The sequence below is a fragment of the Sturnus vulgaris genome, chromosome 17 (assembly GCF_052056855.1).
Source record: "Sturnus vulgaris isolate bStuVul1 chromosome 17, bStuVul1.hap1, whole genome shotgun sequence".
Lineage (NCBI taxonomy): Eukaryota > Metazoa > Chordata > Aves > Passeriformes > Sturnidae > Sturnus > Sturnus vulgaris.
This window is the reverse complement of record NC_142259.1, coordinates 8881286-8894676: the sequence shown is the minus strand read 5'-3', so window position 1 is coordinate 8894676 and position 13391 is coordinate 8881286. Positions and strand designations below refer to the sequence as shown.

General features: G+C 55.2%; 2 protein-coding genes across 2 annotated transcripts in view; both read right to left on the bottom strand.

Annotated features, from left to right (window-relative positions):
* The window catches only part of HNF4A (hepatocyte nuclear factor 4 alpha), a 35293-nt gene extending 28004 nt beyond the window's left edge, over nt 1-7289 (bottom strand). Inside the window, exon 1 of the mRNA XM_088175012.1 lies at nt 7068-7289. Coding sequence (XP_088031138.1) covers nt 7068-7116 — 49 coding nt within the window. The 5' untranslated portion in view covers nt 7117-7289. The remainder of the gene's footprint in view (nt 1-7067) is intronic.
* A 1459-nt stretch (nt 7290-8748) lies between these two features.
* On the bottom strand, nt 8749-12982 carry R3HDML (R3H domain containing like). Its single transcript, XM_014888941.2, has 5 exons — nt 12656-12982; nt 11282-11400; nt 10626-10758; nt 9439-9554; nt 8749-9336 (listed from the first exon to the last, which is right to left on the bottom strand). The coding sequence occupies exons 1-5, from the start codon at nt 12914-12916 to the stop codon at nt 9204-9206; spliced, it is 762 nt and encodes a 253-aa protein (XP_014744427.1). The 5' UTR covers nt 12917-12982; the 3' UTR covers nt 8749-9203.
* Between the last annotated feature and the right edge of the window lie 409 nt (nt 12983-13391).

Below are 13391 nucleotides of genomic sequence, written 5' to 3'. Positions count from 1 at the left end.
TGCCAAGGAGAAGAGAGCTCATTCCTGCCTCCTGACATCAGGCCCCAAGCACCACCTTGAAGGAACCATTCTAATGGAGCAAAACCATTCCTAAACCATTCCTGTCCTGGCTCCACAAGCTTCTGCTTCCACTCAGCCCTGCTTGACCTTGAGTTAATTTGGAGTGCCCACAGTCAGAATCTTCCAGAATGCTCCTGGTGGGTCAGGAATGGGGAGTGACCAGCAGCTCTGTGCCCAGGGAGGGCTGTGCTGGCAACAGGGGCTGATGCCCAACGTTCCCATGTGGAGCAGGGAGCAGCATCAAAGGCAAGACTGGGACTGAACTGTGTATAACCCCATGACACCTCCCTGCACCCCTGTGTTGCCACACAGGTTTTAGTGGCTGTAACAGGAAACACACCCAAGTCAACAGACGTTTCTCCCAGACAATGGCAGTCTTCAGGCACACACCCATGGATGAGCCACAGGCAGCACTTGGCTCTGCTTCCACCACCTGGGTCCCACCACCTTGGTGGCAGCAGACTCTAGGCAGGGGAGTACCAGGGCTGTGGATCTGAAGCCTGGCTGTTTGTCCCCTTGTCCCTCCTGCCTTCTTATTCCACTCTTCATTTCCTGTTGCTGCCTTTGGCCTGCATGAGCTGCTTCCCTCAGGCATCCATCAGTGCTTTGTCCATTCTTCCCTGCTGGGCCACGTCCACCTGAGGCACAGGACCTGCTCAAGGTGCAGTGACTGCAGGTCAGAGGCTGCTGAGCTGTATAGGGACCTGCAGCAGTTGTTATTTTACACCTTCTGCTGAGCCCCCCAGTGCTGCCCTGACACCATGCCCAGCCCCACAGCCCATGGCAAGATTCCTTGAGTGGTGTTAGCACCAGTGAATCCTCTTCCCATGCTGAGCTGCTGCTTTTTACCAGGGTTCTGGGGTGGATGCTGCCAGCCCACCTGATGGAAAGGATGCAGGCATTGTCCAGCTGGATGGAAGCCAGGGCAGGCTGGAATGCTGCAGAGGAGCAGCAGCAGCCTTTTATCATGGGGTATTAAGTGTGGCAAAATGATCAGCATCCCTTGGGAGCAGAGGAGGAGGGAAGTGGCTGAGTGGAGCAGGAGGAGCTGGGCTCTGCCTCCATGAAGGGCACTGGGCCATAAACCCAGCACGGTGGCTGTTGTTTGTGTGTCGGCAAACATGTTGAGTGGGCTCAACTGTTGATTCTGACCATATAAACTGGTGTTGTGGCACTTGTTCAGGTTTGTGCAGGTTTTACAGCTCTTGTTCTGAGAAGTGCCCATGTATTTGGTTTTGCTCCTTCCTTCGGGTCTATCTGTTGACATTGGCTCTCCTAACCAGTGCGTTGGGCCATGCCAGGAAGCTGAGTGTGCTTCTCTCCTTGTGTTTCCCACTTTCCCAGGGTTTATCACCTATAAAATCTCACACACACCCATGGCTGGGACAGGTTTCTGGTGCAGAGGCAGGTGAAAGGTGGCTGCTGGTGGCTGTGGTTGGGGGGTTTGGGTTCCCTGTGCTCAGTGCCAGGAGATGAGCCACCCACCCTGACAGAGGGGTGAGCAAAGCTGCAGGGAAGGAGCTGTCCTGGGAAGTCTGGAGTGGAGTGAGCAAGGTGTGAGGTCTGCAGGGCTGTGGTGAAAATCAGGCTGTCAAACCAACTTGGATGTGCAGAGAAGGAGAAGATGCTCCCAGAGCATTGTCACAGAAGATGTGGGCTATGCCTGGTCACCTATGATGGAGGCACACACTATACCCCATTCCCTACCTCCAATCCTCTTCCCAGCAGGAGCTTCCAGCAGCAGTTCTGCCCTCAGGGACACCTTGGTGCTGGAGGCTCAGAGGGCTTGAGCTCACAGGGACGGTGCCCATCTGTCTCTCAGCACCAGAGCTCCATTACCGTGAGGATGCAGCTGGAATCCCTCTGGTGACTGCAGGATTTTGAGATACAAAGTCTGGTCCAGCCTCACAGAGCCAGGGTCTGTTTGCTCCTTGACTGCTGGTGCATTTTCATGCTCTGCATGAGCTGCCCCTCCCACCCCTTTGGTACAGCATCCTGAGCCTACCTTTATTTTTTGAGACGTGTATTTCCTGAAGGGATTTGCTGAGTAATCTCTGGTGATGCTTAGGCTGAAGCTTAGACAGGAGCTGTTCCTGGGAGTAATTGTTTCTGGGCCCCAGCTTTGCTCAGAGGCCCCAGTGCCTCTGCCCAGGACAGGAGAGCAGAGCCCTCAGCCCCAGATTCACCACACAACTGCTACCTTGAAATTCGCCTTCCATGAAAATTCTGCAACATTTGCCATTTCCACACACATTTCTGCCAGGAGCCTTGTTTGCTTGAATATTTGAGGAAAGCAAACAGAGAAGTAGCTTGAACACAAACAGTCATGGATGTTTTTCTGCAGTCTTTGCCCTGTTCTAACCCCAAGCCTGCCAGCAGAGATACTTGCAGACATCCCCTGATGTACCCCTTGGCTCTGCCCTGTGTGCTGCTGTCCCTCACTGCTGGAAATACTGCTGTATGTAAAAGAAGCTCACCCAGCCCTTGCTGTCTGTGGGACCACCATCACTCACCACCCCTTTGCACTCATGCTAAGTAAATGTTTTTTAATTCAATTTAAGAAATGTCAGCAGATGACTAACAGGGTATGACTGGGAGACCTACACCTGCCCTGCTGAGCTCAGAACATCTCTCAGACACTCCTGAAGCCTTCCTGAGCCACTTGCTGCTCACCTTCCAGAGCTGGAGCTCATTTCCTGCTGACAGCAGCCCTCTGGGCTCACTCCCCCTATAAAAATACTGTTGTGTTTCAAGCAAAGCCAAAGTTGAGGGTGTGCTGCTGACCCCATAAATGGCTGGAATGAGGTGGGAGAAGTCACAGCCGTGTGGGTAAGTGCAGACACCCTGTGACACTGAGCAGCATCCCCAGCTCTTCCCCAAGGAAACCTTCACCAGCAAACAGCTCTTGGGAGCAGGCCAAGTTGCTAGCACAGTGATTATCCCTTTTGCATCCCAGCAAATACCTGTGCTTATTCCTGGCTGCTCCAATACCCTGCTCAGGCACTGGAAAGTGCTGACCTTGCCAGCACCAGTGTTACAGCCACCCCAACATCCAGCAGGGATGGCCAGACTGGGGACAAGGAAGGGGCTGTGCCAGGTGTCCTAAAACCCATCAGTCCCTGATGGCTGCCAGGTCATGGATACAAAGAACAAGGAGTAAACAGAGGAATTAAAGAGCAGCTGACATGAGCAGTTGAGGAGGAAAAGCTCAGTTCAGGTCACATCTAGAGGAAACCTGTAAAAAATCCGATGCATTTGGCAGTGAAAATTAAAAATACTCAGAAAATTGGCCCACTCTTTTGTTCCTCAGTTGAAACTACTCCCCACATCTGACCAGAGCTCCTGAGCAGCAGTGACGTCTCACATTTTTCAGCTGTTTTCCAAAGCTGCTTTACTGATCAGGGCCAGCCCTGACCTTGTGCTGGTCCCTGCTGTAACCACCAGCCCTGGGGATCCCCAGCTCTGAGAAGATCCAAAATATGGAGTGGTGCTGCCTGCAGTGGGATTGAGACCAATTGCCCAAATTGTGCCCAAGTCTCAGTGGAAGGATAAAGGTGGATCAAGGGACTCATCCCTTCCTCAGTCCCAGTAGAAGATGTTCCCCTTGCCCTCTCTCCATCCTCCACCTTCTCTCACACCTATTTACAGCTTCCTGCAGGGATTTAGCACCAGTGGAGCCCTTTCCAGCTCACAGCCTGTCCTCAGCAGGTGCTGGTGAGGATTTTGAATGTGTCTCCAGCTCCACATCTCTCCAGAGCTGCAGCATCACTCCCTTCTCCTGCAGGGACCCGCCCAGGGTGCAGGGACAGCCAGCTTTGTCACTGCCTGGCAGGACATCCTCCAAGTCCTTTACACAAGCACAGGTCCGATGGGAGGGAAATAAGTGCCCCCAAGGTGCTTCAGGGAAAATGCTGGTGACAGTCTGGGACAGGGATGGATGGGGAGGGTTGCAATATCTGCACTGGGGGGATGCTCTTACTGATGCCACCACTGCCAAGAGAAGCCAGACTTGCTTACTGTGCCAAGGCTGAATGCCAGTGCCAAACTTCCCCATTAGAATATATCCCTGACTTCAGATGGATGCTGAAGTCCTGAATCTCATAAAATAGATGGGGAGAAGGGAAAAATCAGAAAAATCTTTCAATCTATAAAAAGAAAGCAAAAATAACTCTGTGGCCTTCTCCAAGGCTGAAGGATCCTCCGGAGGACCCTGGTGTGCCTCCATCAGGCATGCCAGCTCCATGGCCTGTCCTGCTGAGGGCTGGAGCTGCTGCAAGGACACCACAGTGGGCATGGCTGGGGCTCACACTGCTGTGTGAGCTCCCCCACTGCTCTGCAAGAGAATAAACTTCCCAGTGACCCTGGAAAGGGTTTGGACACCACTTTGCCATCTGCAGGATGGTGCATCCCAGCTGCTGTGTCCCACTCTGCTGCCCAGCCCCAGCCCAACCCTACAGAGCTGCTGAGGAAGCCAGGCACTGCCCAGTCCCCCATCCCACCAGCCCTTCCTCACCTCTATTTGGATAACTTTTACACCCGTTTTATTTATGAGGACTCCCCTCCTTTTGCCAACACTCTGAGTTTCCTCTCACTTTAGTGTGGGAGGCCCATCTCGCTTTTTTATTCCTATTATTTCTGTCTTCCCCTTGCCTGGCCCCAAGCTTACAGTGAGCGTCGGCCAGAGCCTGCTTTTGTTTGGGAGCAGATGGGGAGAGTGGCCACAGGTGGGATGGGCAGTGATTCCTCCCCATCCACCCCACAGCACCTGGCTCTGCCTGCACTTGCCCAAGCTCAGCACGTGGCTCAGTTACTGACTCTCAGACTGAAAAATTAAAACAAATGCAACTTCAAAAATCATAATTAATAAAAATAATTTTTGAAAATTACTGTCAGAAATGTTTACCCGCCTGTGTTTAAGGTCACTGATGTGCCAGGGCTGGCAAGTGGCTGCTCACATTAGAGCCAGCTGCAAGTGGGCAGAATAACTTCATCCTAAGTGATTAAAGAGTTTGTTCAGCTCCTTGTATTGCATGTGTTGGGCAAAGCCATTTCTGCTCACTGCAGAAATGAGGTTGGCTTTACACCCTGGGGCACAGCTGGATGCAGACACCCTGGACGTGCCTGGACCACCAGGTCTCCCAGGCTGATGGGAACATCCCTTGGACCTCCCCTTTTCCTGCAGATGAGGTGCAAGTCGGTCCCTGTGGGCTGGGTGGGTCAGGAGCCATCTCCCACCAGCAGCAAGGGCTTCAGCCTGGAGGATGCTCAGCACTGGCTCCTTCTGGGCCAATTCTTGCTCCAGGATCCAGCCCTCTGCACATCTCAGAGGTATCAGTCCTTCGTTTCACCAGCTCACATGTGTTCTTCACCAAATGGCTCCTTGCACTTTGTCCAAGCAGCTGGACACAAAGACACAACTTGCACTAAGCAGCCAAAACCTGGACAGTTTTCTGGGCATTTTCCTGCTGCTGGCTCCTGCAGCTCAGAGCCAGCAGTGAACAGAGCTCCTCCAGAAACCTGGCTCCTGCGGGCTGGGGATGCACAAATGAGCAGTCTGATAAAAGCAGGCTAAAACTCAGCATTCCATAAGTGCTTAATCACAACTGCCTGCTCCAGCCCAGCCCAGTGACACTACAGCAGATCCTCTACAATTCCTGCACATTGCCATAGGCCATGGACCTATGCTGATATGCCCTGTGTCTGGCCATGGCTCACCACGGGGTGATGTGACCTGAAATAAAGTGATCTGCAGGGTACTAAAGTGCTGGGGGGTGGGGCAAGGAGGCACAAGGCAGCATGAATGCCACAACAGACAAGAATTAGGGCTGGAGGTGACACCCGTGGGAGCCTGGATCAAGGGAAGCAACCACCCAAAGAGAAGCTATGAGCAAAGTCCAAGAAGGACTGGGAGTCCCACAAGCCCTGCTGGGACCTGAGTTTGCACACACAGTACCTGGAGGCTGGGCTGGGCTGGGGCTGCACGCTTGTGAAAGAGAAGAGGAGCAGGGCATGAAAAATAGAGTGAGGAAAGGCAAGGTAGTATGATGGAGAGCCCCATGATGGAGAGCCCTTGAGAGTGATGGAGAGCCATGAGGATCTGATGGAGAGCCACGAGGATCTGATGGAGAGCCACAAGGAAGTGCTGGAGAGCCATGAGGATGTGATGGAGAACCTCCTAGCTGTGAGACCTCAACTGCTGGGACCTCACTCCACAGCCTGGCCATGCCCAGGGAACCAGGGCTCCCAGAACACACGGGACCAAACCATCCATGTGGGGATGCTGCAACACAGGCACAGCTGACCCATCCTGAGGATAACCCTGAGGGCAGGGGCACCTCTCCCCCAGGGCCCACGTGCATTTGTTGGCAGTTGCCATCTGGCACAGCCAAGAAGCACAACACGGGGCTGCTCCAGGCTGGTGCCCACTGTGCCACTCCAGGAGCACAGGCCTGGCAGGCATCTCGCTGTGGCCAGGTGCCCAGGCAGCATTGTGCCACCTGATGCTGTGCCCCGCAGGGGCTGGAGGCTGCTGCTTGTCCAGGCTGGGAAAGCTGCCCAGCCGTAACGCCGGCAGGAGCACGGCGCTGTGCCCGCTGTGCCCACTCACAGCCCGGGCATGCCACGGGCCACCTGCAGCCTGTGCACTGGGGCTGGCTGTGTGTCCTAGGGCAGCACTTCACCTCCTCTAAAGTGCTGCCACTTCTGCTGCCAGCCCAGCAGCAGCAGCCCCTCTGCCAGCACGTGGGGCCGCTCTGCTCCCTCGGGCACGTGCCTTCCTCTTTGGGTCAAGCAGAGTGAAAGAGAGAAAACACACACAGAGGAATTTACATCACAGCAAAACCAAGCAGAACCCTTCTCCTGCCTCCATCTGCAGCCTTTGCAGGTGGCTGAGCCGGCGGGGAGCACGGCAGGGCTGGGGGCTGGGGGCTGCTGGCCGCTCCCAGCCCCGCTCCCCGCCAGGAGCGACGCCAGGCCGGCAGCGCGGGCGATGGGAACGCTGTACTCACCATATGGAGCCTCCATCTTAGCGCTTAGCTGGGTGCTTACATTGACCATGTCTCGCCGGCTACTGCTATGGGGACTTGGGGCGAAAACCAGAGGAAGTAGAGGAATCAAAAAGAAATCTAAATAAATAAATAAAAATGTCTCTCACTAAGGAACTAGGTGAAGGCAGGAGGGAGCGCAGAGAGGCAGGGCGAGGAAACCTGCCTCTCCTGTTATCTTATTGATTCGCTTAATCAGGGCTAATGTGGGTGGAGATGTTAAATAGTAACCAAGCTCTTATGGAAACCAATCTGCAAGGTGCCGTTGCTGTAGCTATAGTAACTGCTGCCAAGCTAGAAACTCAAACACGGCTTTTACTGGACTCTTTTGGGGCTCCCGCTTCCAGATGGTGTCAAGGCTGGGGCAGGTGCCAGGCTGGGGTTCACCCTTGGTCACGGGGAGTAGGGGTGGCCAGATCCAACTCTGCAGTGGCCCAGGTGCTGCTGGGTTTTGTGTCACCCAAGATGGGAAAACCAGGTCTGAGCCTGTATACAGAGAAGGACAAACACAGGGGGCCAGGGGCTATGGGACAAGTGGAGGGACTGGCAAGGGCAGAGCAGAACCTGGCTGAGGCAAGAGGGGCAGAATGCCCAGGCCATGAGCTGGGGCTTGTCCCCCTGGTGCCAAACCAGAGAGGTTGCTTGGGAATGGGGAGCTGTGAGGATGCTGTGGTGGGATGCAAGGTGATACCCTGAGCATAGGACTGGGCACAGGGTGCTTGCAGCTCCTCCCTGTCTCTCTCTGCTCCCCAAACCAGGGGTACTCACGAGGTGCCACAGCCACTTATGGTTATCTGTGCTCCCCCTGGGACTGCTGCATCCAGGACCTCACGGTGGCAGATGTGCAGATGGTCTCCCCAACCTCCCCATGAGGCTGTGGCAGCCCCTGTGCCACTGGGGCTCCATGACAGGAGCAGTCTGGGCTACCAGGGGCTGTGATGAAGCCAGCAGGGCCGTATGCAAGAAGTGTTGCTGAGAGGACACCAAGTACATGGGGAATCCAGAGCTGAAGCTGAAAAAATTACTATCCATCAGCACAGAGCCTTCCATATCTCCTGTACATCTCAGGAAGAGGCCAGGCTGGAGGAACACAGAGGAATCCTTGCCAGTCTCAGGATCCCCCTAACATCTCAGCTATTGCAACCCTGCAGCCCTGAGGGGGCAAAAATTAAGGATATCTGCTCCTCTGAATGAAAAAGCCCAAGGGAGCATGCCGTGGGGAGAGTGCTGCTGGATGCAGAGGGCTGCAGCACAGGAATCCACAGCTGGATGCTCAAATCCAAAGACTTGTAATTCAGGAATCCCTGAGTCTGCTGAGTGCTGAGAGGTTCTAGAGAGGGGATGTGGATAATGGGGTGCTCAGTGGCACGGGGAGCGAGGTACAGTAGTGGGAGGTGTGGGACAGCCTGGACGGGGCAGGGAGTTTGTGGCCCTTCAGCGTCATCATCACCCCGTGTCCCAGCAGTGCTGGCTTCTCCCACACGATGGAGCAAAGCGCCCAGGCATCTCCTGTGCCCATAGCCCGTGGCCCCACCGAGGGCATCTGCAGCCTCTTTGCTGCTTACCCCCAAAACCAGAGCAAAGGCACCGGCTCGGTGCTACCCCGAGGCTTCAGGCTGCGAATGAGGGAGAACCAACACAAGCATGGGGGTCTCCAGGCTGCTTTATTGGGGGGCTCAGAGCTGGGGGCCCCATTGTCAGAGGGGCTGCTGTGAAGCAGGAGCATGCTCGGGGCTCCCCACTTATCCAGCTGCTCACCACGAGGGGAACATCTTAGTATTCACACCCACCAGCCTCTGCCTTAGCACCGGGGGGGCAGTGGGGAAAGCCCCCCGAGTCTGCAGAGCAGGGACCATGGCAGCCAGCCCCACTCCCTCCATGCACCCCTAAACCATCCCTATTTCAGAAAACTGTCCCTAGTTCCCAAAGTGGGAAGCAGCCAGACAGCACTGCTGGAGAGGTGTGTTAGAAAAGCATTTTCCTACATGGCATTAGGGATGAAGCAGGTTGGACAGCCAGGCTGCCGGGGGGTCAGTGTTATAAATAATTCTTGTTCACCCCATCTCCATTCCCGGGGCTCCTCCTGGGGCTCCCGCAGCCCTAGAACCAGCTGACTTGGTTGGATTTGACTCCGGTGAAACACATGTTGTTGGAGCAGCCCCCGCCGTAGGAGGGCGGGCAGGCTGAGCATGGCCGCCCCACCTTGTAGGGCGCTTCACCCAGCCAGTTGCCCCTAAAAAGAGAGGAGGGCATCACCTCTGAGCATCATCAGCCTGCTGCTGACACTGGCGTGGGGAGGGAGGATGGCACGGGGGGCTCTCCCCCAGTCACTTACTTGATGGCGTAGTTGCAGACGAGGAGGATGGCGTGACGCCACGTGCTGCCCCACACCCGCACGTTGGCACAGGTGCCCAGGGCACAGCCCAAGCGGCTGGAGGTTGCCCACACCATCTGTGCCAGGACAGAGAACAGACACTGTTGGTGTCCATCCACCCAGACAACCCTCAGCTGATAGCCCCAGGATGCCAGTCCAGGGCTTTGTCCCACCAGGGAATTGCATCCCAACTGCCCCAATCTCTTTGGCTGGATGCTGTCCCATCACAGGCAGTGCTTTGTTACCAGACGGTGACTTTTTGTTCTCCCTCTCCTGCCTGAAATCTGCACTGCCCTACACGGGATTGCCTTGCAAAGCTCACATCCATGAGCAGCAGAGTCTGAGTCACTGCTCCAATTCACCTAAATTAGTTCCTAAACCTCACACAGAATCATGGCCAGCAGCCTACCCTGCACACAGGGAAGTCAAGCAAAGACAAAAGCTCTTCCTAAAGCCTCTCCAGGTTAAATCTTTTCCATAAAAAGTCTGTATTGCCCTTTTGCAACTGAGAGCATCCCTGAGTATCCCCATGGATGAGCCACATGGGGATGCAGATGCTCAGGTAAAGGTTGGAGCTATGAAGAAGAGGTAATTAGTGGCTGGCACAGCTCTGCTGCCAGGCAGAGAAACAGCAGAGTTTTCCACCTTGTGCTGGCCAGGCTGTGTGGGGATGTGCCAGGGGTTGAAGGGGCTGCATTCCCATGGAGCCAGAAACAGCAGGGTGCTATGAAGCTGTTCCATTACAGACAAAAGGATTCATGCTTGGCAAACGTACAAAGTGGGTTTTTTTTTTTTCTCTTCACCACCTTTAAGTTTCCAGAGGTGCAGTGAGGAGACAAAAGCCAAAAGAGGGGGAAAAAAGCTTTTTTAAAAATGGAAACTTCCTTGTCAACTGTCCAGAAGGTACCAGCTGCTCCTCCAGTGGGTTGTGAGCCCCTGAGACCTTCCTGCAACAGCCCAAATGCTGGAAATGCCCCGGGTGGGAGAGCATTGCCAGCATCCCTCCAGCAGACACAGTGCCAGCTGCCAGGACCGCTGCCTGATCTGAAGCTGGCAGCTGCCAGGGTTTGATCCTGGATCAAGAGAACAGCTGTGAGCTGCACAAGGCCCCCCTTTGCCCCTGGATGCCGGGGGGCTGCAGTGCTCACCTGCGTGTAGTGGCTGCAGACGGAGCCGCTGCATTTGGAGGGGCAGCGGGGGTTGCACTCGCGGGGGTGGGGGAAGGAGTAGTGCTGCTTCTCCTGGTGCCAGGATTTCACCATGTCCATGACAGAGCGGTACCTGCAACGGTGCTGCAGGTGAGGTGGATCTCCTCCACACCAGAAGTCGTGGGCAAAGGAAAGGAAGGGAAAGCTCCACACTGAGGAAGTGGAGGAGAGAAATGGTTTGGAGCCAGAGCCCCTTGGGAACAAGCATTCCTGGGAAAAAGGGGGTAATGACATCCTTGTGCCAAGCCCACTTGTGCTCGAGACCAGAGGATCGAGACACCTGAGAGCTAAGCCACGTGGAGGAGAACCAGGACCCATATCCCCCTGGTCCAGGTGCCTGGCAGAGAGGGGAATAATGGTGTACTTCCCAAAGGAGCAGCAGGCACCTCTGCTTTCCTGCATTTACTCTTCTGCAAGAACTGAGCCCTCGTGCTCCACCCCGGGATCCTTGATGTGCCTCTCAGCTCTATCTCACTCCTGTGCAATGCCAGCTCAGAGCCCCTCTGCTCCTTGACTGAGGGGCTGCTGCTGCTCCTCCTCCAGCATTGCGGGCTCTGGGGTTTTCCAGGAGCTCAGTGTGACTGCAGGGCACTCACCTGCCCGATTGGATGGAGAGGTTCTGTCCCACATACTTCATCAGCTCGGGGGGGCCGTGGTCCCACAGGCAGCGTGCAGCCCACGCCTCCGCTGCCCTGGCCAGCCGCTCATCCCACACCTGGCCACAGGAAAGGAAAAGGGCAGGCAGGAGTTTTGGCTTCCCAGAGCAGGGAAGAGGAGAAACCTGCTCCTTTGTGCTGTGGGAGCTTTCTGAGCATCCCTGCTTTCTGGAGCACTGAGTGTCCAAAAAATATGACCCATACATCAGGCTAGAAAAGCCCAGGGGAAGGAAGCACAGCAGCATGTCCAGGAACAATGAACCTCCCCAGCTGCCACCACAGCTCCTGGACACACAACATTGCAGAGCAGGGATGCCCTGTGTGTGTGATTCCCTCCAGGTACGAGCTCCTGCACAAGGTGGAGCTGAGCACAGGGGTGAAACCCTGCAGCCCTATGCTGCTGCTACAGCTCACAGCTGTCCCCAGCCCTCAGTGCAGCCCGGGCCACAGCCTAACCGGTGAGCACAGCTGGTTCCTTCATGCATTATTTAAAGCTTCCTCACCCATCCTGAACGCCTGTGTGAGTTATTTTGGAAGGCAGGAATTTAGGGCAAGCAAGAAGCAGTGCAGGATGCTCCCGGGCATGTCTGACCTGCTCTGGTACCCAGCAAGCTGGGATGCTGTGTGCTTCTCCAAAGCCACATCCAGGGACCACCCAGCTGCTCCCTCAGAGCTCTGGTCCCCTTCCTGGGAGCACAGCAGCATGTGGCACCTCCAGCCCTGAGGTTTTGCCCTGTGTAGGATGGAAATAGCTCCTCTTGGAGGAACTTTAGGGCTAGGTTAGGAGCTCCAGGCAGGGTGGGCAGAACCTTAGGAAAACTCCGCCCAGGGTGACCCTCATCTAGAGTCACCCAACCTGTCAAGGCTGTGCTTCCTCTCCTTGACTCACTCCTGCACATTTCTTCTCCTGGGAGCTGGCACCACTTGGAACACTCAAAAGGGACCCTGGAGATTGTGATGGGATCATCCCTCACAGATGCAATCAGAGGAGAGGCTCCATCCCGGGCTTTGGGTTGGGATCTGAGCTTTTCATGTCTGTAGCCACGTCCTGGATGTCCCAGACAGAGGTCCACAGATCCTAAATCTGCCCTCATGGGGAAACGTTTCTGTGCTGGGACTCCATCCCACCTGCGCAGAGGCTGCATGGGTCTGCTCAGCCCCTGGGGCACAAAAAATCCCCCAGGGCACGTGTTCAGCCAGGAACCCACCCAGCACCCCGACATCCCTACTAGGCTGGGGCTCCCACATCAGAGGTGAACCCCTTGAGCCTACCAGAGCTGTGGCCCCAAAACTCCCCTGCCACAGCCCACTCACCATATATTCCATGTTGGCAGCGGGGGGGGACACCTGTGCCCGCACTTGGTTGTGGAAATCCAGGATGACGCTCATGTCGTGGGCAGAGAGGTGTCGCTTTCGCCGGCCCCGCGGGACCCCCTCTCCCCACGGCAGCCCCGCGGCCGTGCCCCCGGGCGGGGACAGCAGCTCGGTGGCGTTGGGCAGCAGGAAGGAGCTGGACAGCTGTGTCACCCAGCAGCCCAAGGCCGTGAGGTACAGGTGCAGGTGGAGCACAGCCATGCCCGCTGGGATCAGCCGGCAGATTTCTGCTCCTGCACGGAGTTAAGCGAGGACAAGGGGGATTGCTGGTCCCTGCTGCTGGTGTGCAGATCTAGGAGAGGAAACAACACAGGCACCACTCAGGATTGCAAACACCAGGCAAGCACCACTTCCCAAAATAAGGTGGAAACAAATTTTCTTCCTTTTTCCCCCTCTGTTAATAATAATTTTTTTTTCCTATTAAAAATAATAATATTTAAAATTAATATCTTTAATAACCTTATTTATCAGAGCAAATCCCCCAGAACTGTCAGGGAGATGCCTGGGGATTCAGTTTTCATGTTTGTTTTTAAAAAAGATAAAATCAGTAGAAAGTCTCCTTCATTTTTTCACTTATGGGACGTACCTGTGGCACAGGGGATGGTTAGGAATATGCTGAGAGTCACTTCAGCTGCCTGCCCTGTAACTTCCCAGGAGTCTGGATTTTTGGATATAT

What these genes read in the sequence shown, in the direction of transcription:
- R3HDML (XM_014888941.2), bottom strand. Translation starts at nt 12,916, where the DNA reads ATGGCTGTGCTCCACCTGCACCTGTACCTCACGGCCTTGGGCTGCTGG. An exon ending in CTCTCCATCCAATCGGGCAG is followed by an intron (nt 10,759 to 11,281) that starts GTGAGTGCCCTG and finishes GCACCGTTGCAG; the next exon opens with GTACCGCTCTGTCATGGACA. An exon ending in TCTGCAGCCACTACACGCAG is followed by an intron (nt 9,555 to 10,625) that starts GTGAGCACTGCA and finishes GTCCTGGCACAG; the next exon opens with ATGGTGTGGGCAACCTCCAG.